The sequence below is a fragment of the Melospiza melodia genome, chromosome 4 (assembly GCF_035770615.1).
Source record: "Melospiza melodia melodia isolate bMelMel2 chromosome 4, bMelMel2.pri, whole genome shotgun sequence".
NCBI classification, from domain to species: Eukaryota; Metazoa; Chordata; class Aves; order Passeriformes; family Passerellidae; genus Melospiza; species Melospiza melodia.
The window spans coordinates 56,078,948-56,106,155 of record NC_086197.1 but is presented as its reverse complement, the minus strand read 5'-3'; the positions used below and the strand labels follow the sequence as shown (position 1 = coordinate 56,106,155).

The 27,208-nt window shown below is 39.7% G+C and overlaps 2 protein-coding genes and 1 non-coding gene across 3 annotated transcripts in view; all 3 read left to right on the top strand.

Moving 5' to 3' along the window:
* UBN2 (ubinuclein 2) overlaps nucleotides 1-25,782 on the top strand; it is a 52,406-nt gene extending 26,624 nt beyond the window's left edge. Inside the window, exons 9-17 of the mRNA XM_063154692.1 lie at nucleotides 900-1,018; nucleotides 1,660-1,773; nucleotides 2,927-3,070; nucleotides 6,920-6,970; nucleotides 8,325-8,367; nucleotides 9,083-10,615; nucleotides 14,570-14,816; nucleotides 15,549-15,638; nucleotides 16,600-25,782. Of these exons, the coding sequence (XP_063010762.1) occupies nucleotides 900-1,018; nucleotides 1,660-1,773; nucleotides 2,927-3,070; nucleotides 6,920-6,970; nucleotides 8,325-8,367; nucleotides 9,083-10,615; nucleotides 14,570-14,816; nucleotides 15,549-15,638; nucleotides 16,600-16,649 (2,391 nt within the window). The 3' untranslated portion in view covers nucleotides 16,650-25,782. The remainder of the gene's footprint in view (nucleotides 1-899; nucleotides 1,019-1,659; nucleotides 1,774-2,926; nucleotides 3,071-6,919; nucleotides 6,971-8,324; nucleotides 8,368-9,082; nucleotides 10,616-14,569; nucleotides 14,817-15,548; nucleotides 15,639-16,599) is intronic.
* A 438-nt stretch (nucleotides 25,783-26,220) lies between these two features.
* Nucleotides 26,221-26,293, top strand: TRNAR-CCU (transfer RNA arginine (anticodon CCU)). The gene has a single exon. It is a non-coding gene; the product is annotated as a tRNA-Arg (tRNA).
* A 439-nt stretch (nucleotides 26,294-26,732) lies between these two features.
* On the top strand, nucleotides 26,733-27,208 carry FMC1 (formation of mitochondrial complex V assembly factor 1 homolog). Its single transcript, XM_063154691.1, has 2 exons — nucleotides 26,733-26,864; nucleotides 26,959-27,208. The coding sequence occupies exons 1-2, from the start codon at nucleotides 26,736-26,738 to the stop codon at nucleotides 27,151-27,153; spliced, it is 324 nt and encodes a 107-aa protein (XP_063010761.1). The 5' UTR covers nucleotides 26,733-26,735; the 3' UTR covers nucleotides 27,154-27,208.

The window sequence follows — 27,208 nt, the reverse complement described above, 5'->3', positions numbered from 1 at the left end:
TTCAAATTTCCTTTTGTGGCTAGGTCTTACAAATACTTTGTACGCCATTTTCAGTTACTTTTCTTTTGAAGATTATTTTCCTGTGGAACAGAAAAATTTTCTGTGGTCTGAAGTACCCTGACTTGATTCTTTAGATAAAATCCAGGACTAAATCTTTCAGAGGATCTGAAAATGAATGCAGAGATCTCAGTGCTTGCTAACAAGGCAAACAGATTCAAATGCTGTTATTTATAAGCAGATAAACATAAAAGAATATTCTACTTCTTTTCAATAAGCAATTAAAATTAATAATGTAAAGTCAGAAGATGTAGAAAGTGAATTAAAAACATGAAGGGAAGTGTATAGTGTATTACCTTAATGTTGGAAATTCTTAATATTTGGAGACCATTCTAAATACATAGCCCTTACCTTTCAGGCACATGAATTGCATGTCGTAACAATCTACCACTTGGATAATATAATACATATTCATATTTTATTCATTACCTAGGATGTTTTTATACCACAGTTTTTGGAGACCTGATTAATAGGCTATATATTTGCAAATGCTGAGATATTGATTGGTCAGTTTATTTCACTTTTTCCTCAAGTTTTTTTCCCTTCCCTATTTTAATTTAAAAGCATTATTTAAAGAGATAATGCCATAATGTTTTGGGATGTTCATGGCACATATATTTGTGACTATCTTTTGTTGTGTCTCATCTCAAGACTTACATGCATTTATATAATGCTGTTGCACCTAACAGGATTCAAGTGCCATGTAGAAGTATGTCTGTCGCAGTCCATAAATAGTGCTGGGAATGTTACCTTGGGAGTGATCCAGAAATTTTCATGAGACCGTCTGAAATGCTCTTTATTTTACATCTAATAGGATTATTTTGGTACTCCTCTTTTCACAGGATGACCGCTTGAGAGAGCCATTGCAGAAGCTGAAGCTGGCTGTCAGTAATGTCATGCCTGAACAGTTATGCAAGTATCAGGAGGACTGTCAGGCCCGCAATCAAGCCAAGAATGCCAAGTAGGTTATTCTGGAGGCTGTGCAAGCCTATTTAGAACCCAGCTGGAAGTTTGTATCCATGTTGTTTACTTCCTTAGTTCAGAAAATCACTCAGCTCCAGTTTAAGGGTGTTTTTCTTTAATTGTGCAAATTACTTAATTTTGTGTGTTATTGTCTGATGTCAGTGAGAAATTCCATTAACTGAGCGAGATAGGTCTTGATAGAAAAAATAATCTGAAGGATTACTGGTTGATTCCTGAAATGGTGGATTAATGGAGGAGGATGGTGTGTGGAGGTTATTGATATATCTTGTCCTTGTTCATGGTATTTGTTTCAATCATAGTTAAGTAAATTTAGACTTGGAAAGGTAATCATAGTTTGGTAAGTACCCTGCCAGTTCCCAGTAGAGGCATTACTTAAAGCTTATAGGAACATCATTGAAAGCATCTGTAGAGTGTGTCCTTTTCATTTCTCTGAGAATGAGAAAGCAGTGGGGGAGGGGGAGATTAAACTGTTTATCCTACAAGGAAGTGTAGCAAAAATCTGAAAATAGATCCTCTGTGGGTTGTTTTTGCCCCCAACACCTAGAATGACACTCCTTTTTAATGAAATATTTTGTTTGTGTCGTATAGTTCTAAATAAAATAATTGTTCCAACTGTAGGTTGCAAGCAGAAGATGAACGAGAGAAAAATGGATCAGAGGAAGATGATGATGAGAAACCTGGAAAGAGGGTTGTTGGACCCAGAAAGAAGTTTCACTGGGATGACACAGTGAGGTAAGACCAAGAATTTTCACTGACTCTATAAAGGGATCTCCAAGAGGATTTTATTACATGATACTGTTGCATAAATAATTTTCCCCAGAATTACACCTTGAAGGAGTTTTGAAGAGTGTTGGTGTTAAATAGGCAAACTGGAATTCTGTTACGGTGAAACATCTTCATCTTTAACTCAAAAGGGAAATAATCCTGTGTCCAACCCTTTCAAGTTTCACTGCTTGGTTTTTTTTGCTTTATCCAAATACATGAGAATTTTCTGACTCCAGGACTTTGAGCTTTTTTAGGCAAAGAACAGGTGTGTAAGCAGTGTTATGGCTGCTTCTCACCTTTCTAGAATACATTACAAAACACTAATGAGCATTAGAGATGTCTGCCACAGGAGGACAGGCCATCAAGATTGGTGATATTGATTTGGCAAGCCTCCCAATCCAACAACAACTAGAAAAATGTATTAATCTTAACCCCTGCTGTTCCCTTTGAACAGAAATTCTTTATCTCTCAAGTGTAGCACAGATTCTTATCTGAAATGATCAGATACTAGAGTTTGGTTTCCTAGAACAGATTTTTCTGAAAAACTGAGATGACTATTATTTAAATAATCTAGACTTTTAAGCAAGCACATCTTTCTAAATTAGTAATTTCTCATGCAAGATCTAAGATAATTTTAGTACAAGTGTGTGTGTGTATATATGTATGTATTACTAAAAGGGGCTGATGGACTTCTCTCGACGAGTCTTTTTAGTATGTGAAGACAGCAGGGAAGAAAGCTTCATAAAATATGTACTAGCAATATAGCTTGGACTGACTTGGAGGGGAGAGGTACTTAAAATCTGTTGCTTTTTTCGTTCAAGAGTCTCTAAAAGGATGATGTTACTTAACTGTGTGCACTTTTAGATTTTTAAGATCAAAAGACAAAATCCCTATCAGAAAGAATTCTCTGAAGTACTCAGTGTAGAATGGATTTCAATGGTAGAGCATATGAGTTTGTAGTAGCAATACTTTGTGCAGTATAAACTTCCAAAAAACACAGTTGGAACTGAGCACTTCCTACAACTATCAGTAGACAGCAGCTTCAATTTCTTAGCCTCTTTCTGCAGAGCTTTTGAAAGGACTGTGTCTTTCAATATATTTATTTTGTTTCTTTTTGGAGGTCTCTGTTGTGTAATCTTGTCAAGATCAAGCTGGGATGTTATGAGCTAGAGCCAAATAGAAGTCAGTCTGCTGAAGATTACCTCAAAACCTTTATGGAAACGGAAGTGAAACCACTTTGGCCTAAAGGCTGGATGCAGGCAAGGTAAGATAACTGCTTTAGGTATCTACTTCAATTTTGATGTTAATGATTTCTTCAGTTCTTACTTATTGTCTTACATTGACTCAACCATGTACTATTGATATTGGTAGGAACTTAGCAGTATGTTTGTGAAGCTGGAATAGTTTAGAAGAACAAATATTTTTCTAAAATGAATTTTCTGTGTTGATTGTAAGACAGAGTAAAAAAACCCACTGTTTTCCTTGGACAGCTATTTGCTTTTATCATCTCCTAGAGACTGAATTTGCTACTGCTTCTAACAGAGCATGAAGCTTCAGTTGAGGAGAAGCATTAGGTGGGAGGGTAACAGCTTGGGAAGTTCTTTGTGATGTAGGAAGTGATAATGATCTGGAGATCAGTTTTGCCTGTATGTTGGAACACTGCGTTATCAGACTGCTCACACAGGCTTTAAAATTATAAGCTAGAATTTTGATAGCAGTGTTCACAACAGACTTAAGGTTCTTGCTCTCTATTTCTTGTTTGCAGTTGGGATGCTCTGTTTTGCAGCAGTTAAAAACACACCAGTTTCTAGACTTGCTTCTTACAGATGTAAGAAGAAACAACCACACAAAAGAGAGGGAGAAATAAAATGGGAGCAATAGTCAACTGTTTTGAAACACAGGCTTGGCAGAGATTTCTAATGGTTTGGGGTGAAAGAGGAGCCAAGTATGGTTTGGCCTCAGTTCTTTCTTTCTGTAGCACCCACTGCAAAAGATAATTTCATCAAACCTCAATCTGGTTGTAAAAGCAAAATGATACAAATGCTTAACTTGCTCATTAATACCTTGATTTTAGTTTAGTCAAATCTGTTTCAAGCTGTAAAAATAACTGTACTGAGATATTTCTATGATTGGTCAGTGTAGAAATAGCTGGTTAAATAGTAACAAAAAGAACAAATGAAGTTTTATACTTCCTGGCATACAGCTGACTAATTTTGGTTCAATTTATTAGTTTTTTGTGTAAGTAGACTAACGACTTTAATGTTATCTGTTATGAAGATTTTATTGACTTAGATGAGACAGAGAATCCCAGTTTAGTTTAAGAATGGAAGATAGGACAGAAAGATCCCTGATGATAGTGGAGAAATAGTCAAGAGATAGTGAGGTGATTCAAGAATACATAGAAGTGAAGCATGTTTAAACTTTGAATTGGAAAGCCATAAAACAGTTCTCTCCTTTCCATTGGATAAGTCTGCTGAAAATTTCCATGAGCTTTTAAGCTATCCATACAATTGGCTTCAACAACAAAAGACAAAAACTAAACAAAAAACCAGAATGCCCCCCAAAACAAACCAAAACCACCAACAGACCAAACAAACCCCAACAGGTGACAGATCATAACTTCCTGTTGACCACCAACACTTTATTTACTAACTGGGTCGTTTTAGTACCATAATGATTTACAAATTGTCCTGTGTCTACTGAGTGGCACTTTTTTGTTTTCTGTTAAGGAAGTTATAATATATAATTTGTAGGCAAACAGGTTTGCGTGGAAAGAGGAAAAGAAAGTATTTCCTGGAGTCTGGCAGTGGTAATTCCTAAAACACTACATAATTTGTATTCTGAATGTTCATTTTGTTGGGATGTTATGTTAGGGATTATGCTGAAGGCTTATAATTTTTTTCATTTTTATATATGGCCTCAAGTGAGAAGGAACTATATAAACTCAAAAAAAAAATTAGGTATTTAATGCTAAAACTGATCTATTGACCATGTATTTTTTAAGGAATTCCTACTGATCAGGATAGGTCTATGGTGTCAGGACTTTGTGGTTTTAGTTTAGGAGAAAAATTTCTTGCACTTTCAAAGTTAACTGTGTTTAATGTTTCTTATAGCTATATAGGGAAGGAAGAGGGAAGGTATTGATCATAACTGGAAATGACAGAATCAAAGGATTATTAAGGGTGGAAGGGACTTCATATACTGCTCTGTCCTTTCCTTGTACCATGTCTGATTTCTGTCCTTTTATAGTACTTAAAATTTTGTCTTTCATCTTGAAGGATGATGCTACAAATTACTGGGGCCTGTGATTAGTTGTGAATTTTCATTTCCAAATTGAAAATATTAAGGAATGGATAAAGAACCAAGAAGGAGGTGGGAAGGGAAATATTCTGAAGAAGCTGTATTGGTCAGGAGGTAGCACGTTAAACATGTAACAAGGAATGTCGGGTTTGCTCCATGATGTTCTTCATAGGTGTTCAGTAGTCTCTGATGGAACAATGCAATACAGATTTGGAGGTTAGTGTGGTGAAGAAAATGTGAAAATGAAGCTGGAAATAGAATCTGAGAAGTAAGGCACTGAACTGTAGTGAGAGGATCAGTGTTTTCTTACTAGATGACATGAGATTTTTGGATACTCAGGTTTTTTGTAATTATTGCAGCTCTGTAGGTTATATTATGAGTGGTGAAAAGCTCTTGTTTAGACAGCTGTTCATGGTGTGGTCAGTATCCATGTGATGGCAGTGCTGTAAGAAAATGTTGCCTTTCCTAGTTTGCCTATCTGGAAACAAGGAAGGGGACCAAGTGTTCATTGTCTATTCATAGCTACATTTTAATAGTAAGCTGTTGGATAGGTACAGGTCAGCAATCATTTTCACTTTCCACTTGGCAACTAAGGAGCTGAAAACATTGAATAAAAGCACAGCAAGTATTGAGATGTGTCAAACTGGCTCCTGCTGTTCCTTGGCTCTGTAGTAATATGTGTGTGTCAGTCCAGTGTAACTGAAGTCAGAGAAATTATACACAATAGCCTCAAGTTTTTCTTTTACTAAACTTTCCAAAACTTTTACTAAAGTTCATTCAGTACTAAAAGTACTGAAGAAAACTAGAAACAAGCTTGGTTACTGTGTTCTGACTTTTATCTTCTGTGCTTTAAAAAACACCACAAGAGATTAATAACCACAAACTCAAGACTATGGGTCAGTGTGTTGGACTGTAGTGTGAAGAGTTTACAATAATATTTTATTTTATATTTGAACTATTTCATTAGTCTTTGAGGAGACAGTATTCAAAGTGTATTTCTTCTGTCCAGTTGAAGAAAGTAGTATTCTCTTATGTTGATTTTTGCTTGGCCGTTTACTGAGGTATTTTGAGCATAAAGGCACAGTGTCGCATGTCCCGGCTAGATGGTGACAGTGGGGGGTGACGGTCCCACTTTTGGGGCCCCACAGAATCCCAGCTACCAGCGGAGGTGCAGCACAGAACAGAAGGACAGCAGCAGCAGCACGGGCCTGAGGTGGCACCGGGTTACTTTATTTGATGTTACACTCCCCGAGTCTCAGGGTCCCAGACAATGAGCTGGGGGCAAGCAACAGCTTATACAGGGGGGCGGGTCTCAAGGCAGGATACAATGTTCAGCTAATCGGGAGAACTGGGAGCGGAACACAAGGGCAAAGGATACAAGGGAGGAAAACTGCTTGGGACAGGAGGGGTTAACAACTGGATGTGGGAGGAAAGGGTTTGAAACTTGGCAGAAAAGTAGCTAAGTAGCAAAGAGATAAACGGACACCTGGCTCAATTGAATAACAAAGACAGGTCTGTGTCACTCCAAAAGCAAGGGGAAAAAAGCCCAAAAAACTACCACACAACAAATCAAACAATAACCTGGAAAATAATAACACTGCAACAGCAAAGTATTATAATTTCTTTAGATCTTCTGTTTATGGATGCCAAGACCTATACCATGACAGCACTGCAAAGTAATCAGTAGTTCCCTTGGGGACAGATAATCAAAGGCTAGTTCTGAAAACCAAAGGTTATTTGGGTATTTGGTGGTCAGAGGCTGTTTGTCTGTCTGTAGAATCATTTCATGTTTCTTTTCTCACCACTCTTTTAGGATGCTTTTTAAGGAAAGCCGAAGTGTTCACAATCACCTCACTTCTGCTCCGTGAGTATAATAGGGACAACTTGCTTTACAAGATCTTTAGGTTGTGCAGGGCATCTTTTCTCATCTTCCTGCTACCTGTTTTAGACAGAGGGAAGGAAAGGGAGGTACTTTGGAATTTGTTTGAAGATACTTACAGTGATGCTTATAATCTTCTTTAATGCTTTAATTTAGGCATATAACTGTAACATTCTTGTGGCATTATATTTTAACTCACTTGTGAAGAAGCTAGATAACTCCAGGGGTATTCATTCTTGAATTAATACCTTTTACTCAAAGCATTGCACACTGCCTAAATTTTGGCATCCAGCCTATTAAACTGAACTCAGACTGCAGTACTTCCTACTTTGTTCTTTTCCTCAAAAATACCTCTAATCACAGAAGTCTGTGTATCTTAGTGGAATTTTATCATCTTCATTTTCAGACAACACTGTGTGCCTCTCTGGAGCTGTCCACATTGTCAGAATTCAAATAAATTGTTATGACTTGAAATAACACCCCAATTGCAACTTTTGTGATAAATATGATTAACATAAGATATTTTTCTACATAACATGAAAACTGAGTCATGGTCCACCTACATTAAAGTCTTTTTTTAACCAGGTATTTCTAGTTGCTTAGGAAAGGATCAAATATTGCCTACAGGATGTAAATCTGTTGATTGCCCTTGAAGAAATAAAGTGTGAAATGCTGAACCTCTAAGTGGAAGCCGATAACTAATAATCCTTAATGCTGTCCTTGCTTGCATAACTGCAGTTTGTGTACGTTGCAGAAGAAAATCTGACAGTTTGCTAAATTACTTCTTGCAACAAACAAATTACATACAACTGTTTTAATAGTTGATAAGCAACAAACCACTTTTGTGGGGGGAAGAAACAGCTGTTTTTATCCAGTTTGAAATAAATGAGAATAGGAAACATCTTCCTCAGGAGCAAAATGTCAATGTAAAAAGTGAAATTCTATTGCTATTCTAGAAGACTTCAGTGTAGACAAAGCAAACTGATAATATTAAGAGGCTGAAATTAACTGATATTTTGATGTTCCTCTAAACCAGAAAAATAAAACCAGCTCTCTGTATATACCCTGATCTATGTGTCAGGTTATATCATCAATTCAGTTGATTTTGCAACTAATTTACATAGAGATACATGACCAGGAAAATGAATTGATAGTGTGCTATTTTTCTTTCCCCCTATATTTTAAACCATTTTTCATTTCAAGGATGTTTTATTATTTAAGCTGGACTCCTGTAGCCATCATTCTAGTTCATTGGGGTATAATCAAGGTAACACTTAAAATGAAAATTACTTGCCTTTTGTTTTGGTCTTCTGATGAACATTTATCCCTTCTGTTTTAGGGCAAAGAAGAAAGTGATTCTGGCCCCTAAACCCAAAGTGAAGGTAAAAGCCTATTAAAATATCTGAATACCACTTAATGGTCCAGTGTGACCATTTAATACAACCTGTTTCTGCCTCTGATCCTGAAAAATTCTTCCAGGAAGTTTTTCTGGCAGTCCTTATTGTCTTGGTGATGCATTACTTCAAAGAATGTAGTACAAAATACCTCTGTATAACTTTGCCCCTTTAGGCTATGTAGTTTTTTTGAAAATTGACTATGAAGAGGTACTAGTTGCAGTGATGTTTCACATTTTTGAATGTGTGCTTTGTGTGTTTTCAGTTTATGTTAAACTTAGCATCACTGGAAAACAGTGTGGTTGGAAGGATACCATAGTATAGAGGTCCTCATTTGACATGACCGGGTGTTGTCTTAATTCAGTAGCAATTTTAGTAAGTGATCAGAATAGTTACCCTATTCTTCACAATATTGGTTGTTCTTCACTGTATGGACACTTTTATTTATGTGGAGCAACAACACTAGATTTTTTAAATCCAATATTGAATTAGCACACAGGGCTCCAGCACCTAGATATCATAAGTATCTTAATATGAAAATTTCAGTAGTAAATCTTTGGTGTGTCTGAATTTACTGAAATAAAAGTATTACAGTCTTTTTTAAAGTATTAAAAGTCTGCATAAAAGTATTACTCTAAAGATTACCTTAAATCAATTTCGGGAAGACTGTTGAACCTGATGTTTCTTATCCCTTCATTTTCAGGACTCCAGTCCAAAAAAAGAACAGAAAACCTGTATGTCTTCAGTCAATTCAAGTTGTGCTCCTGTACTGAGTTCCAGTGCAGCTGCGTGCACCCCAGCCAGCTCTAGCTGCACAGCAGCTCCAGAGACCATCTGCTTGGATGACTCACTGGATGAAGACCTCTCTTTCCACCCACCCTCACTGGACTCTGTTTCTGATGCTCTGGCAGTTATCAATAATGGTGCCAAGGGATCACCTCTTGGGTCCACCATAGACACAACAACACCCAGACCTCGCCCTGGGCTGAGGGAAGAGAAACTAGCAAGCATTATGAGTAAGTTGCCTCTGGCAACTTCAAAGAAAGTAGAGCCCACTCAAACATCCCATTCATCAAGTCTTATTGCTGGTCACACAGGGCCAGTACCAAAGAAACCCCAGGACTTAGTTCACACTGGTATCTCTTCAGGCCTTATTGCTGGATCTTCAATTCAAAATCCCAAGGTTTCCTTAGAGCCTTTGCCAGCCAAACTACTTCAACAAGGACTACAGAGGTCAAGTCAGATCCAAGCTGCTTCCTCCTCTTCTCAGACTCATGTTTCTTCCTCTAAGACTCAAGCAGCTATTTCCACCTCCTCTCAAAGAACCAAGGATATCTTGGTATCATCTGCTGAGGCTCAAGGTGGTACTTCCTCAACATCACAAGTGACAAAGGTGCACCAGCATTCAGCTGTACAACAGAAATACGTATCTCCCTTACAAGCAACTATTAGTAAATCACAGAGCAATCCTGTGGTGAAATTGAGTAGTAATCCCAAACTCTCTTGCTCATCACCAGTGATCAAGGCTCAAGATAAGTCTGTAGTGTATCGCCTGCCTTTGTCTAATCCTTCCTCTGGAAGTGGCTCTCAAGTGTCTCACCCACTGGTTTCTCGGACAACATGCAGCACCTCTACCTCTAGTAACTATTTAGCCAAGGCTATGGTGTCACAAGTTTCTTCCCAGGGTTTCAAGCCTCCCTTCTCCATGGCTGCCTCTCCCAAACCTGCTGCCTCTCCCAAGCCCACTTCATCTAAGCCCTCTGTGACACCCAAGCCCAATGCATCACCTAAATTTTCATCCAAGTCCACCTCATCCCCCAGGCCTGCAACAACACCCAGTTCTTCCAGTTCAAGTGCACTAGTTTCCCAGAGTAGTCACTCCAGCAACAACCCCCTTCATAAACAGACCAGTGGTGTAAATATCAGCAGGCAGTCTCCCACAGTGAATTTGCTGTCCTCTAATCGCACCTCAGGCCTTCAGCCTGCAAAAAACCCTCAGGCTTCTTCAAAATTGCCCAACTCTTCTCCTTCTGGGACTGTTGGTAAAAATAATCTGGGTGGAGTTGGAATGAATGTACCTGCCAGCAGAGGCAGTAACCTTAACTCAAGTGGAGCTAGTAGGACTAGTCTGTCTGGGGGAGCAGGAAGTGGAACGCAGGGTGCTACTAAACAATTGTCAACTCCACACAGACCATCTTCTGCCTCAGGGTCTCCAGTTGTAGCAGCCAGCGTGCAGGTATGCATCAAACAAGTTTACATTTGAGCTGTACATTAATGTTTATCACATTTATTTTGTAAGCATTCTTAGGATGTTTTACCCTGATTTGTAAATGTCATTAATTTAATTTTTTACCTTTCTAAGCATAATGCTGATACTGATGAAACTGTTTCACACTAAAGAATATGTATTTCCAGCTGATGTGAAATGCAAGCATCAGTGTGGAACAAATCCTCACTGTAAACTGTCAGTCTATACTGTGGAAAAGAATTCACTTTTTTTCTTTTAACAGCGCTAGAAAAGGTAAGCTTTGTGTGACCATATTTTCAGGGATGTGGTATGTTACTTGCATTATTTGATTTGTGCATTCTCTCATATTTACGTATTTATAATGATGGTGGTCATGTAAGAGGTGTCTTCGTACATTTGTTGTCAGACTTCATGATTACTACAAAACTAGAGTTCAGTTGCCTGTGGTTAAGTGTAATTCAAGACTTGTAATTAACACTTTGTGAGGGCTTTTCTTTTGTATTGTGACCGTATTTTATTTTGTAGGATCTAGTCAAACTGAATGAGACATCCCATTATTATATAAATACCCTAGAAATTGAAAGCTTATACTATTGCTAGAGACAAGACAAATCAAACAAAACAAATATTTTGAAAATATTGTTGTTCTGAAACATAAACCTATTATTTACTCAGAAGACAACCTGCTTTCCTAGGTTGTGTTCTTCTTACTGGGAACTGAGATGATTTGATGTTTTCCTCTTTCTAGTGCTCTCTATGCTGAAGTCATCAATACTTGCAAAAAAGTAGTATTGCTTTAAATTATATTCTTGGTATACAGCAACTCAAAAACTTTAGTATTATTCTAAATAGTGAAACATTTTGAAACATTTCTGTTGCATGGGAGTGATGTATACTTGACTTCTGGCAATATTTTATAATCTTTTAGTTTGCCATCAAATTTTTCTTAATGCAGCTGAATAACAGGAGGAAGATGATTTTTTTTTACAAGACACTTCTATGGTCTTTCATCCTTCTGTACTGAAAGAGTCAACAGTAAAACTCTGACAGGCTCTGACACAGCGTTCACTTACTCTGGGTGCTTTGAATGGCAAAGAGATCCACAGCCTGTATGCTGTGTGCAGGCCCCTGAGGTACCACAGAGGGTCTGCAAAAGAGCTGAGCCAAGTACAGTGCAGTTTGAGTACTCCTGAAGGTGCCTGGAGGAGACAAAAAGAGCTACAATGAATGGACTGGGAAGAGGGTTGTTTCTTCCTGGTGCAGTCAGCAGAATTCAGTGGATGCAATGGCTGTGAGGTAGAACAAAATGTGAAATGGGTGTGGTAGTGCTTTAACATGACTGAGAAGGGAAGTAAGCAGTGTTGTGCTGGATGAGATGAATTCTGGCAAATCCTCCTGTAGCTAAAGGCAAGTAATTTTTTTGTTAGAAACAATGGTCACCCAAGTAATGAAATGCATTTTGGCCACAGTCCTACTGAAGAGTTGTGGCACTGAATTGTGGGGTGATGTGGTATATAATAAGTAACATGAGTCCGTACTATAATACAGCAAAATGAGATGTGTTGGTATACAGAAAGGGGTAAATCACCTAAAGGTACTGAGCAGCATATGGTATCACTAAAATAATTATTGGGACCTTTCATTTGGGCTTTCTGACACTTCAGAAATTACTTTCATAAAAATAGTTCAATCAAAGAAGATAAACCATGGAATAAGGCTGTTGCTGCTGTGCACTGTGAAGCTTAGTCAGTGGAGTACATTCAAGGAAAGATGGGAATTAAATTATCTCCCAGTTCAAGTACACTAAAGGGGAAGAGATTTGTGATAAGAGGTTTTATTTAGCTGTAAAGGCCTAATGGCTGGCTGCTGAGCCAACATCACTTCCAGACTAGTTTTTAGGAACCATGTACTAAGGACTAAGTTACTCCTCTTACAACTTCACATAAGACTGAAAGTGAATCTCCTTTTTTTTTAAGGCCTTAGGGATTTACTTCCTATTTGAGATGCTGTTAGAAGATGAGAATGGTACCTGCATTGTTCATTATAATATTCTGGTCTGCTTACATGAAAGACGAAACTAGATTATTTCAATGGTGTACTTAACTATATAATAAAGGTGTACTTAACTAGGAAGCTTCCAAGAAGTGTTTGCCTCCTTTCCACTTCTGGTTTACACCATTATTTACCAGAATACAAGTTTATACTTGCTGAAGCCTCACAGAAAGTTACATCTTAAGGACACAAAGCCAAAGAGTACATATGTGATTTCCTTAAAAAGTTCTATCTACCATTAGTACTCTTGAGCAGAATCTAGCTTAGACTTCTAAGGATCTTAATTACTCAGATTCATGACCAGGATGAACCCTTTTAAGAGCTATTGTATATGAGTCAAATAGAAACATCTGAACTGCGGTTCCTTTAGGGTGTGCTCTGTAGCTCTTTTCTTCACTGTATTTCTTTTTGAGTGAGTAAGCAAGATCTTGGCAGAGCACTTTACAGAAGCTTGTTTTGAGGCATTTTTTCAACAAATTCACAGTTGCAAAACATTACTGTATTGCTTTTATTTTGTTGCCCTTTACTAGATTACATAGACAATGAACAGTTGTCAATTTTTTGAACATAAGCTTATTGTGAAATTAGTACTTTTAAAGGCAAAAGAGAATGATAGTGTGTTGATGCTTGACATTCTTTTTTTCTACTTGTGGGATAGAGTATGTTGTAGAAGTTGGTACCTTTAAAATGACCAACATAAACACTTGCTAGGAACATCAACTGTAGGTAAATGCCCTTTACAGGGCCACTGTTCTAAAATACTGTGTTTTCTCATAAGAAGAAACTGTCCTTTCTTTAGCTGCTTTCATCGGAACATCTTAAGACCAAAACTGGTAAAAAAAATTTATCCATGCTAGGAGATTTCATCACTTTGCTTTTTTCTGTAAGTTGCTATTACAGAACTCAGTGAAATGTCATTTTCATTTTAAGCTCATGTGTTCATTAAAATGATTCTAAATTTTGGGTTTAGTTGAGGCTTACTTGTAAAAATGCACAGATTTGTAATCCTATTCCGTCTGAGTCTTTTTAATTCAAATAACTACAATATCTGAGTTGGAGTCTGATTCAAAGTGCTTTCTATACTAACTGTTTTGTAGTAGATAATTAGAGAACTGAACATCAGCATATGAAATTACTCTATATGCAGTGAAGGCAAGATTGTTAAACAAGAACAAGCTGATCTAATATTACAGGAATTAATGTGATTTGGGAGCTGTTGTAGCTAAAATATTCTGGCTAATCTTGCATTTTTATTTTAAAGCTGCAGTGAATTTAACTTCATTTTGACATTTAGAGTGGAGACATTATTTTCCTTTGTCTTTTCCTCTGACATGTGCATACACACCTCTACATATGTATGTATGCATTTTGCTAACCTGACTTCTTAAGTTTGGGGATTCTTACATATGAATCTTAATTTTCAGAATTCATTGTTTCTCGGCAACCTCTTTAGAAATAATGTTCTGTTAAGACCCAGATTTGCAAAGGGGAGAGGTGTAACACTGTACATCTGAAGAACTTCAGATCTGCATTGGATAATTTCATATTATTAACCTAATAGAAGATATTGCATTACATTGTGACTGTAGGCCTAGTGCATAATAAGAAAGGAGATCAAGGAAATTAGCTCTAAGGCTGATGAGAAAAACATGATAGATGAACCATGCTTTTATGTCTGAATCTGCAATATAATTGTGCTTGCTTAGCAAATGAGCACTGGGAAAACTTCCTGGGTGGATAAATGGATATTCATTAATAGTTTAATATACTTCTCAACAGAGCAACACTTAACAGGGAATAGTTGATTTTTATACCCTTAAAGAATACAATTCAGATCTTTAAAAATCTTGAAGTACTGCTTCTTCTTTTTTTTTTTTTCTTTTTGCATAGTCAACAGCAGGAGCATCACTACTGGCTAATGCCTCACCTCTGACTCTCATGGCATCACCCCTGTCTGTGACCAGTCAGAACGTGACGTCTGCACCATTAACTCCTTTTGGGATGCTGGGTGGCCTTGTTCCTGTGACTGTGCCCTTCCAGTTTCCCTTGGAGCTGCTTGGCTTTGGGACGGACACAGCTGGAGTGACAACCACCTCGGGATCTACCTCAGCGGCTTTCCACCACAGCCTAACTCAGAGTGAGTGGAATTATGACGCTGTGCTAAAAGGAAAGATGCATCCTTAAAGTGGAAATTGAGTAGGGAAGCAATAAAGTCCTGAGATGCTTGGATTTGGTTCATAAAAATCTCTACAGGAGGGTAAATGGGATTCTTTCACTGGTAAAAACTTTCTTTACATAATACCTATATGTTATAAATCACCTTTGATATGCTTAACTTCATTGTTATATTCATGGTATATGTTCAGTTTTGAACATACGTTTTTTGGGTTAACTTATAATACTTTATTTTTAGAAAGGAGTTTAAAAATCTTCAAATGTCACAGTTCAAATAAGAGACTTAAGGTGATTCCTCAAAGTAGCCTTAACTTGACAACCTCAGATATCAAACAGCTCTCTTATGAAGAACTGTCAACCACAATGGCATTTACTTTTCCACGCTTATATGGAAGCTATTTATGTCCTTAAGCTATATGAAATGTTGGTCTTTCTACCAAACCAAAGTATATGAAGAGTTGCATCCCAACCAATAGCAAGGCACGGTCCTTGCTCTGACATTTGACTAACTGTATTTGAATAGGTTTGTCTTTGTTGACTTATTCCAACCATCAGAATGCTATCAGGTATTTATTCGTTGTTGTGGAGATAAGCTGCTACTGCTAGACTATAAAAACAAAAACTTTATTTCACAGAGACTGCCTCTCTCCTCAAGATTTATTTTTTATCTTTGTTCTCCCTTTTTTCCCTCCAGACTTACTGAAGGGTTTACAGCCAGGTGCTCAGCATGCAGCAACGCTGTCTCACTCACCTCTGCCTGCTCACTTGCAGCAAGCTTACACAGGTAAAGACATGATATATTTCTTATTTTTACCTTAAAAGTCAGATTTCTGCTTTAGACTGAAATATAATCTACATCAGTGCTTAGTTTAGAGAAGGCACAACACAGGGACAAACATTGGGAGCAGCTGGCAGAACGTACTCTATTGTAGCAGTATTTTTTGGAACCTGAATTTTTTTCCCTACTTCTCTTCAATATCAGGAACAAAAAAAAAAAAAATCAAAAATTCCAGTACTTTACTGCAACAATTCTAGAAACTGAAGTGTACAAATTCAGCTAGTGGGAAAAAAGGAATAGTACTTACTGGACAGTAACATGATTGTTTATACGCTGCATAAAGTTTTTTTCCACTAAAAATTTTCATTTCTCCTTTGAAGGAGAAACTGACCTTCCAGCTAAAACCTTTTTTCATGTTTTTTATAAGCCTATGTTCACATGTGAATGGTGGGATGGTTTCTTAATGGAATCTCTGCTTCCCTTAGGAATTTTATGCTTAATAGGAGATAGTTTTATTGAGAAGAGAAATGTGAAGCAGAACATTTTATTTTTCTGTTTGTAAGGCTTAGAGCAGGAAAATTTTCAGAAAGCTTTAGAAGGTGCAGTTTAGAGTGTACACCTTTCTTTGTCACCTGTATGTGTTTTCTGGGGGCCAGGAGAAGGAATGGGAAGGGGGGCAGCTTGGTGGGCATTCTTCATTCTTTATTTGAGAGGTTCTCAGTACCAAAAAAAAATTGGGCAGTGTTTTGGTATGAAGCTTGATATATCAGGTTTCAACAACGCTATTTCTAATAAATGACCTACAGAAAAGATGCAAAGTCTTCCACTCTACTAGTAAAGACCATGTACTTTTTGGTGATGCTAAAGCTGAACCTGCCAAATTCCTGTCTCTCCTACTGCAAGTTACAAAAACAAAAGTTCACTCATGCTTTTATTCTTCCTTTTTGTTTCTGTCTCTCAACTACAGATGGAGGCCAAAGTAAAGGGGACACTAAGTTACAGCGGAAAAACCAGTGACTTCTGGACAAGCAAGGGAGCTGAAGCAGTTCTGGTTGGCTGACAGAATCTGCCCAGTTGGGAAAGTGCTTATTGTCACAGGGCTGCTGTTTCTGTCAATGTTTACATATTCTGATCCTAAGCACTGTGGTGAGAGGAAGAAGAAAAATAAAACAATACTTGATCAAAGAGAGAAGGAAAAGGAGGACTGGTCCTCCTGGTCATGCAAACTGGTAGTAGTTTGATATTGCCTAAAGAAACAACCTTTTGTTATCTGCTCTGATTGGCTCTTAAAAGAAATTGATCGTCAAACCCACAGCAGCACCAACATTTTGTTTCTGGGTGAAGTCCAATGAAAAGTGGAAATGGTGAAAGGTGCTAGAATAGGTTTCTCCATTCAAGGTGGAATCATCCACTTCCTTAGTGCCCAAAGTGCCCAGTATAAGATGACGTGTAGGTCCTGAGTGTACTATATGGTTGTGGACCAAAGGTTATGTAGAATAGAGATGGTGCTGGGATACTTTGCATTATAATTAAACCTTTAGACAAAAGCAGTTTCTGATAATGGGCATTGATCCAGCTTTAGAAGGCTGTTTGACTTTAGGGAGCCTACAGATGTATGCAGTCTCAGTAGAGAATTGTCTTCAAAAACAGATCTGGTACATCAGTATGTGAGACACAGACTATTTGATTTATTTTCAGGGTTTTTTTTAGTACAAAAGTTCTTATTTAAGGGAGGAAGGGGATGGAAATTCATTTACATAAAAAGAAACCCACATTTTATTGGTCAGACTAGCATTTCTTTCCCACATTTTTTTTTAAACCGCACTAATATTTCAGTATTTTCATTTGTTAAACTTTCTTTTACCTTGTGCTTATTTGCTACTGGAAAGATACTCTATTCATGTCTTTCATGAACCAGAACAAGTTCTTTTCTCATTCTCAGGCTTCATCCTTTATGTAACTCCTCCCAGAAGCCATGCATTATATGGATTTGCTCGTTAAAGAAAGCTGATTGTGACCTGTTCCAGAGTCAGATAAATACTGCTTCAGGCATTAGCCAAAGAGGAGTCGTTCAAAAGCGACCAGAGGTGCCTTCTCTTCTGGGGGCTGAATGGGTTGTCTCCAGCATTTCCAGCCCCTGCTGGCCTGGGGAGTTTTACCTGAACTTTCTTACATGGTTGCACAAGACTGCAGAGCTGGCTTTGTTGTTTGGTTTTGTTTTGTTTTTTTTTTTCTTTGATAGCAATACATCAACCAGTTCACATGTAAGATTAGGAAGCATCCAACATGTGTTGCACTTTCGACACTAGGACGGAACTTTGCTGTTGAGTCTCTTGAGCTGTCAGATAAAAGGTGAGAATGGCAGAAATTAAAATAAGTCATAGGGAAAAGGAGCAAATAAATCAGTATGATGCCCTTCTCCTTCAACCCTGAAACATTCCTTTGACCAGAGATGCTGAAATTCTTAGTAGATAGATCTTCTGGTAGTTTGACTCAGAGACTGAACCAGACACTGCTGGTTATCTCACACCTTTAGAGAGACTTTGACCCCTGAATAATGACTCTTCAATATATTTTGCTAGATTACTTAGAGCTTGCAGGTTTCTTTTACATGTGATTTATTTTTCTTAGATCAGACAACAATTTCTCTTCTATTTAGAGCTCATTTTAATTTTATATAAATATATATACATAAATTTAAAATAATATATATTGTGTATTTAGTATAAAAATGTTGGGTTGAGCTCAGCAATAAATGTTTTTGCACAACACTTCTGTGAAAGACAGATTGAATTAAGATGCATTAGTTCATTAGTTTCACTCCACAGCATCTGCCAATTAAATGCTTTTGAGCTGGCACTAATGTTTTGTATGTGGTGTGTTGATCAGATAAGCTTGCATCTCCATCAAGGTTTAGAGTTGAAACACAAACACTGTGTAGACCCTGGCATTAATACTGTACAAATTTAGTCAAAATACCATAAACTATTTAGAGTGCAAGCTTCATCTGATACTTTTTTTTCTTTTCTCCAGGAAGGGTTGAAGGAAGCCAACTTTGTTTTTTGAGGCCCAACAGTTCTGACAGGATGTTAATTCTCTGAACTGTGTCAAACATGAGAACTTTAACAATGCATGTAGCTAAGGGAGTTGTGGCAGTGAGCCATTGGGCAGCAATATATTTAAAGGACCCCGTCCTAAGAGAGTTCTACCTCTTCTGTGTTTTCCTCATCAAGGCATCCCATTCAAATTGTCATCTTTTGTCTTCATACTTACTGAAATTTAGGCTGGGAGACTTGGAGCCCTTTATAACTACAGCACAAATTCCCTTTCAACATTCCTTTCTTCCTGAAAATGCGCTTCATCTTCAGTTGAAGAGTATCCTCTCTAAATCTTGAGGGCACGAGTAGTCCTACCTCTGGGTCCTATTGAGCTTCTCAGTCTTGGGAAACAAGTAAACTAAAACTTATTGTGGAAATTAATACTAGGGTGATGAAAATAAAGATGACCATACATTGTTTCTGACATCAGTTCAAACAACCTCCAGCAGGTAACTCTTCAGTCATTACACTCCTGTTATTCATTATGCTCCTGAGTGTCTTTTGAATGAACAACACTGGAGATGGGGACCCTTTACTTGCTGTTTTCTATTCTGCTTGGTTAAACCTAGCAAGGCCAAATCAAAGGAAATAATAGGGTGGTTCCCAGAGACCTTTGCAGGTGGCATAGACAGAATGGGAAAGATTACTGCAACATTTGAATACAAAATTAGGTTAATGTTTTACTATCTTCTGTGCAGCAGCTCTTCTGAAGACATTTCCCCCCCCCCCCCAGGTTTTTACTACTTTTTAAGGGCCTTTGTTAATAAATAAACTGTAGTTGTGTACATACTAAATAAACCCTCAGTATTCACAAGCAATAAGAAAGCCAAGTAGAGCTGTCTTTTCAGGCAGTAGGGCTGAACTTGGTTTGGGGATTGTGTATGAGCTAACGTGTCAAGCTCTCTGAAAGCCCCAAACAAATGCAAGCAATAACTTCTAACATAGGTTTTAGATGTTGAAACTGTCTGGGTAGTATTCCCTGCTACATGATCCAAAGTCCCAAAAACCATGGTAGCTATGTGAAATCATTAGAGACTCCTGCAAAGAAAGAAGGCAGGCTAGATGAAAAACGGGCTGCAGTTTCCTGATACCTTGGACTATAACTGCAGTGTTCTCCCATTCCAAGACACAAATAGCCTAAGTCACTTTGTCCAGCCTTCTCTGATTTGAGAAACATGTCTAAATACAGGTCAACTGAGTCACAAGTGCGGATGCTGTGGGTTTCACATCTGTTTTCTGCTAATCAGAAGAAACTTTTAATTACCTGGGTTCTGCTTTGTGTTTGAATCTGATCAAAGTTGTCTGATGCACAGATTTAGGGGTGGGACAGGTGCCTAAAGCCTGTTCCTTCCTGCAGTCCCATCACCTGACCCTTCCTCCACACTCCTTCTCCACTTGGTGCAAGACCCTTGAGGACATGAAAACAGAGAAATCTGCAACTCTCCCAAGCTGCCATCAGTTGTGCGAACCAGTAACCCTCCGGGAGTCACCTTGGACTCCCAACTAACTTTGTCACATTTGCTGCTACATTCATAAAATGAACTTTTGGCTGTATTTATTAGCAAATTTTAATCTAGTTTACAGGGGTTTTTTGTTTTCTTTTGATTAGTTTTTGCCCACAGTTGGATTAGAAGCATTCGGGTGTTTGGGTTGATGGGTTTTTTGTTTCGAATTTTTTTGTTGTTGTTGTTTGTTTTTTGAGTGAATTGGTGAAAGCACAGTGGTCCCTCTTCTACTTTTGTTCTGGATTGTTTTTGAAAATGGCATTGCAGGGAAAACCTACAGCCAAGCCAAACTGTGGAAGGCTTTTTCCCACAACTAACTTTCATCTTTTGCTGAAACTGGGGGGAAAATCATTAAAGGGACGCTTGGTTTTTTGTTTGGACTTGTTAGTTGTTTTGGTTTTGTTTGTTTTGGTTTTTTTTCATAAAGTGAACCAGAAGGTTAAAGCATTAGGCAAACAACTGATTCATTAACACTTTATGCAATTTTAATTTTATAGAAGTTTTAAAAAAGGTTGGTAGACTTTGATTGGTCCAAGCTCTGGTGAAATGGCTGTTACCCTTCATGACTTACTTGATTCAGGCCTTTGTCCTTTGTTTAAGTGCCTTTTTTGTTTTTTTGTTTTAATTTTATTTCCCTACCTTCTTTAAACTTTTCTCAGCGATCCTGAAGTGCTGGAAAGCATTTTGGAGGAAAATCTTAAGCTTGCCAAGATGGCTTTATGCTGTTAAACTGGGGGTTTTTTCCCTTTTGTAAAGAAAAAAAACAAAAAACAAAACCAAGTGTGTAATGTGTGTAACTGCACAGCTGCTGTACTGTGGCATTGGTTCTATGTGCTTGTGCATTCTCTCTCACACATGCGCACACACAAGCAATATTCCTGAAACCTGTTCATCTTTCTCCATTCTCCTGGCTCTGTTAAATGCTACTTCAAGAATGAACATTTGTGCAAAGATGACAGTACAATAAAAGAGTGTGTGCATGAGTGTGTGTAAATGTGCAGGAGAGAAAGGAAGTGGCTAACGGGAATGAAACTTGTTGCATCTTTCTCTGAAGGTTTTGAATTTGTTTCTTAATTAGGTCATGAGTAAAGTGTTATAGGCCCTTATTAATGACTGGATTGCTTCACACAATCACTGAGTCTGAGGCAGAGATGTGTGGCTGACAGCCCCAAGGAGCTGGGGGGTAAATCAAGTTAAAATAGCAGCTTGCAACATATTTGAATTGAGATTAACTGCAAGAATCTTGTATGCAGCTGATCATATCTGCTTGATACCAGTTACTGCAAGGATTCTTATATTTACCAAAGTTGTCACTTTCCACCATGCATCCTATGTAAGAAAGAATTTGGTAAAGCCTGCAAGAGTGCAGCTGCTAATTGAGTTTAAAGCTAGCTATGCTTCACATGCTGCCTAAGTCACTTGTCTTGTTGTACTTTTCAATTTGTTGAGATTTCATTAGTGGTTTCTTCTCTTACTATAATGAACAGTAAGTTCATGTGTTCTTAGCTGCAGGTAAATCCTCATAATAGTATCTGTGCTTGTTTCCTTCTCAGACAAAGTTAGCGATCTGCAATAGATGATCTGGTGATTTTAACAGCTTTGTGCTAAGGATCTATCTAACTTATGATTATTATAAACATGAATACCTGAAATTAGCACTTCATTTGTGGACCAAGTGCTAAACTTAAGGTAACATGCATATGCATCACTAGACTGTTCTAGTTCTGTGATGTGCTTCCCCTAGGGAAGTTATAATTTTGAGTTGCAATATGAAAAGGAAGCATTTATTTTACAGAGTTGGAATGGAATGATGAGTCCTCCATGGGTGGAGAACCAGTGTGGAAAGCAGAAAATATGGTACCAAATATGTTCCTGTGGCAGAGAAAAGCTTAATTCACTTCTTGGCTTGTCTTCACATGTTCAAGTTAACCCGTTAGGCAAACTATGCCATAAGTGGATTTCTCCTACCAATCTAATGGTGCCGTTCAAAGATAGGACTATTGCTGGTAGCTCAGCCAGTTGGAGTGGTAGTTGAAGGTGCTTCTTAATCTGTGTTAGGTGCATCAGTGAAGTTACTTCAGTGAGGTTTACCACATTCACTAATTACGTTGTTTAATTCCTTTTGAACACACATGCTCTTCATCCTGGGCTAACCTGTGGGATGAGGAATCTACAGCTGGTGATGATGGCTGACTGCTGCAGTCTTTAACAAATGGCGCTGTTGTAAAAATCTGTATCTGTCTACTGCTTAAGAAATCACTGCCAAAATAAGCAGCCAGAAGTATGCTTACTGGGCCACTGGAAAAATAACTGTTGCACAGGGGAATGCTTTGTGGAAACTTCTGGTGAGGCTTCATCATCCTTTTTCTTTGATGCAGTGATCCCTTGCTGCTGTAATAGCCTTTTGGGGCTCTAGAAAGCCCTGGTGCTGCTGTGAGTTATGCTGAGAGATCAACATGGCCTGGAACTGGCCCAAAACTGGGGAAGTACAAAAATTCCCTGCTACTGTTTTTGCACACTCATAAGTAAAACTGCTAATCTTGTCAGTAATCAAGGATATAGTCCTGTCTTTTGTAGCCATTTTTGACAGCTGTAGTTCTACCCCAACCACCACCATGTTTTGTATCTAGAAGTGTGTGTCAGTCTCTTCCATTGCTGTCATCTCCTGCTTAAACAATAACCATTAGCTACTAAGATTTTCTTTATGGTGAAGTAATCCCAACCAAGCAGTGTACACTATGTTTGGCTCCTATCATGCACAACACTAAAAGGGTTTTTTGTTTCTTCCTAGCAATGTGTGCAGATGTGTTTTATCAATAAATAGTCGTATTTGCTATTGTCTACTACCAAGAGAAAAAGAGTGGGAGAGAATAAACCAAAACCAGTCAGAAGATGCCACTATCATAGGCCAAACTGAGCAGTTGCTGAGGTAGACAGAGCTTCATTGAGACTTAGCAGATTTCACCAGAGTGGGGGAAGAAACTTTTTTGTGTTCTCAGCTTTTTCCAGCTAAGGCCTTAGTTTGATTAGTAGTCACTAATATCAACTATGCAGATAAGTATTTATGTGTTTCAGTGTTACATGCATTCCTTTCCCCAGCTACCCCTCTTAACACATATTGAAATTTTACCCAAAGAAAATGGAGTATTTTTGAATGTCTGTAATGCAGAACTTTTTGCTAACATGAAAAAAAAATTTGTATTTTAAAAAAGAAACCCTTTCACTGGTGCAGCATGTAGTGTCAAGTGTCATGAAGTTGCTTGAGAGGGAAGCTGAAATCACTTCTTGTGACAGGTTTTGGTCTGAGAGTTTTGTAGAATAGTCAGCTCTCACAATGGATTAAGAAGCTGCAGAAATGTTTTTTAATGTACAGATTGGATTTGGGAGGAAACTCATGAGACATCCCAGGTTTCTTTCCAGCATCAGAAGTGAATTAAAGTAAATTCTCATTGAAATGAAGTTGCTTCTAAACAAGGGGAGTTACCAGCTAAATAAAAACTAAATCCCAGTCCCCAGGTTCTCACTGGTCTTTTAGTCTTGTTGTATGTAACTACAAATAACAATTTAGCTCAGAGGTGAGAATTGTAGTATGTGTTTTATTGCCGGTGATTCCATCATGTAGCAATTAGTACCATGTTCTTGCATAGTTATCAAGATCTGTACTGGAAATAGATGGAGAAATTTTATTTTTGGACTACTGTAAAAAAAATAAAAACAACAACAAAGTTAACTACTCCTTTTTACCCCCCAAAAGTCTACTGAGGAGTACTATATTTTAGCAGTTAAACTAGTATCCTTGTTAATGTGATTTGTCTCTTGTAGTCTTTTACTGAGAGTTAGAAGCATTTAATGAGTAATCCTCAAAAAGTTGCCATTCTCTAGCTTAAGATCAGTTGCTTATAATAAAAGGGCATCTATGATAACTTCTGATGATACAAAATTTCTATGTTCATTGGGGGAAAAAAAAACAGGTGAGGGTACAAGTCCCTGTAGCCTGCCTGTTAAGAGGGTCAGTGAAGAAGAGTGCCCTGCACAGCTAATGGCAGTGGGGAACATCCCCTCAACAGCAGTTTGGCCTCCATATCCTTTGTTTGGTGTAACTTCTAAAATATATATATATATATTTTTTTTTTTTAGAAGTCTGGATATAGTTTAATTTTACCTGACTTGCTGTGATCCCCTAGACAATGAAGGGCTGAGAAACTATTTTGCTGCCTTTCACTGGGGAGCTCAGAATAAAAAGCTGGAGGAATTTTTTTTTTTTTTATATTAACAAGTGCTAAATCACAGCTAGAATTCTTTGCATTCCTCGGTTTCTAACAAAGGAGTGCACAGTTACTGGGAGATGGCAAACCTGTTTGAGTTGGTGATTCCTGTGATGCTTTCCTCAGTCCAACATGAATTTGTACAAGGCCGCCTTCCTCCTTTTAACACTCAAGTTCCAGATCATAGGGCTTAGCAATGGAGAGAGGATCCCAACAGCCTTGTGCTTACCTGATGAGCTCTCCAGGGAAACTGCCCCATTAAATGCTCCCCTCTTGTGACAACAAGCCTGAACTCCAAATGCAGCTACATTTGGGTGGCAAGCACCACTTTCATTTGGATTTTTTAGGGAGGTGTGTTCCAATAACTTCAAGGGATACTGTGTTTTAAATGTGTGGTTTCTTTCCTCTCTCCTTATAAAACTGGACCTGAACACAAGTTTTGAGTTGTTGGGGTTTGTTTTTGTTTTGGGTTTGGTTTTTTTTGTAATAATCTCAGGACCTGAAAGATTGTAGCATTTAGTGTGTCTTAAAAATGATGTACTGTACCAGCCATGGATTTTGTAAATACACCTGTCTCCCTTTTTTGTATTTTAATTTTTTAAAAGTGTGTAAGGCTCTTTGCCAGAGGAACTGGTGCCTGCTTTATCTCCATCCTGAACTGAAGCAGGAAAAGGAAGAAGCTGCTGCCTCAAAAGCCCGCGTCAGTTCCAATGCGTTATATTGTTCTGGTCAGTTTAATGGCTGTTAGTCTTTTGTTAGTTGGGAAGCTGGTTAGTTCCTTGCACATTCCCAGTTGTGGCTAGCAGAGCCCTGTCAGGGAGGCTAATTTTAACTCTCTTCTGTGTGACTACTTGACGTTTTCACTCCTTCCAGGTACTCAGGTTTCCTATCCCTGAGCAGTCCAATGCTTTCAGAGGTCAGGACTATTGGCCCTCTGTGAGAATAACTGGGAGAGCATTTCATTTTATCAGTGCTCTGATCCAAACACAGTCATGGGGTTCGTATCCTGCAAACCTTGCGGGGAACGCTGCCTTCACCTGTTCCGGAAGGGACTTGCCCTTTTCTGCTTTCCTGAAAGGAGCACAAGCTTTTTTAGGCAGCAGACTTTGCTCTGGGATCCACCCTTGCCGGCAGACCCCTGTTCTGCAGTAGGAGCCTTACTCAATTTGGCGTAGCTGTTCCCTGTCCCTGACTGCGACAGGCTTTTTCATGAGTGTACTTTTCTGTTTTTCTATGTGTCACGTGTCTGTGCTGTATGAAATAAAGAGGAATGTACATATTAGCCCTGTGTCTGTGATTTCTCACAAAAATAAAAATGGGGAAAGGTTTCACTTGACGGGTCGGCCCTCTTGGGGCTTTTTGGCGGGTTTTTCTGTTTGGGGGTGAGGGCCTCCTTCGGTCAGGGCAACCACCCGAGCAAGGGTAACACTGTGTGCCAGGACCAGCGCTTAGAAACCGCAAAAGGGTCCTTGGGCCAAGAAGCCCTTCCCTGCGGCAGCACCGTGTTTTGCCGAGCCGCAGCCAAACGCCAGTGAGCGACCGTGCCCCCGCCTCGGCCCCGCGCCCCCTCCTCGGCCCCGCCTGGCCCTGGCTCCCAGGGGGCCGCGCGCAGCCGCGCCGGGCGGCGCTGCCCAATCACCGGCCTCCGATACGTGCCATAAAAGGAGAAGAGGCGGGGATAGTGGATAACTAAGTTCACAGACACCACCCTCCCGCGGCAGCCCCAGTGGCCTAATGGATAAGGCATTGGCCTCCTAAGCCAGGGATTGTGGGTTCGAGTCCCATCTGGGGTGGGTAATTTTTTTCGCACTCGAGCCGCGCAGCCTCTCCTCACGTCCGTGAGCCGCTCGCTGCCTCGAGTCTGCGGCTCCTCAGCTTCTTCCTTCTGGCTCCAGCGGGACCCGAAGCGTCTTTTAAACGGAGACCCCAGAAACTGGCGGGGACGCGCCCGCGGCCAAATCCGGTTTCCCGCCGTATGCTGCGCCTCTTGAAAGACTCCCGGTGCTCCCGCTCCGTTACCACAGGCCGGTTACGAGGCGTGGAGCGGGCACGCCCTGGCCTCGGCGCTCGAGCCCCAGCACTTCACCAGCGCCGATTGCGACGGCGCGGGAGGGCGGCAGAGAGTAGGAGGAGGCCATCGCTCGCTCGGCTCTCGACTGCCCGCCCTGCCGGGGCGCGAGGGCGAGGCCCGGCGGCGGCGCTCGATTGGCCGGCGCGCCGCGCGCGGCTCGGAAGATGGCGGCGCTGGGAGCCCCGCTGCGCACCCTGCGCGCGCTCCTGCGCGAGCTGCGCCACGCCGCCGGCCGCTCCTATCGCGACAGCCCCGCCTATCGGCACGTGCTCGCGGGCTTCCGCGCGCACCGGGTACGCGCCGCCTTCCCCTCCCCGCCCCTGCCCCCCCGGCAGCTCCCGGGGCTCGGCCGGGCCTCGGGGCCGCCCTGACCGCCGCTCCCCGCAGGTGACCAGCGAGAAGCTGTGCCGCGCCCAGCAGGAGCTGCACTTCCAGGCCGCCACCTACCTGTGCCTGCTGCGCAGCGTCCGGGAGCACGAGGCCCTGCACCGCGAGTACCACGGCAGGGGAGAGCGCTCGCCGCAGGAGGTCGCCGGGCTCGTGGGCTTCAGACTGCCGCAGCAGCCGGGAGGGAAGGGCTGAGGCGGGACTGCTGTGCTCAGTGTTTATTCCTCAGCGAATAAATATATATCCTCGA

Bases quoted from the DNA above. Each gene is read 5' to 3' on its own strand.
- FMC1 (XM_063154691.1), top strand. From the start codon at position 26,736: ATGGCGGCGCTGGGAGCCCCGCTGCGCACCCTGCGCGCGCTCCTGCGC. The intron at 26,865-26,958 runs GTACGCGCCGCC...CGCTCCCCGCAG, and splicing joins CGGGCTTCCGCGCGCACCGG to GTGACCAGCGAGAAGCTGTG.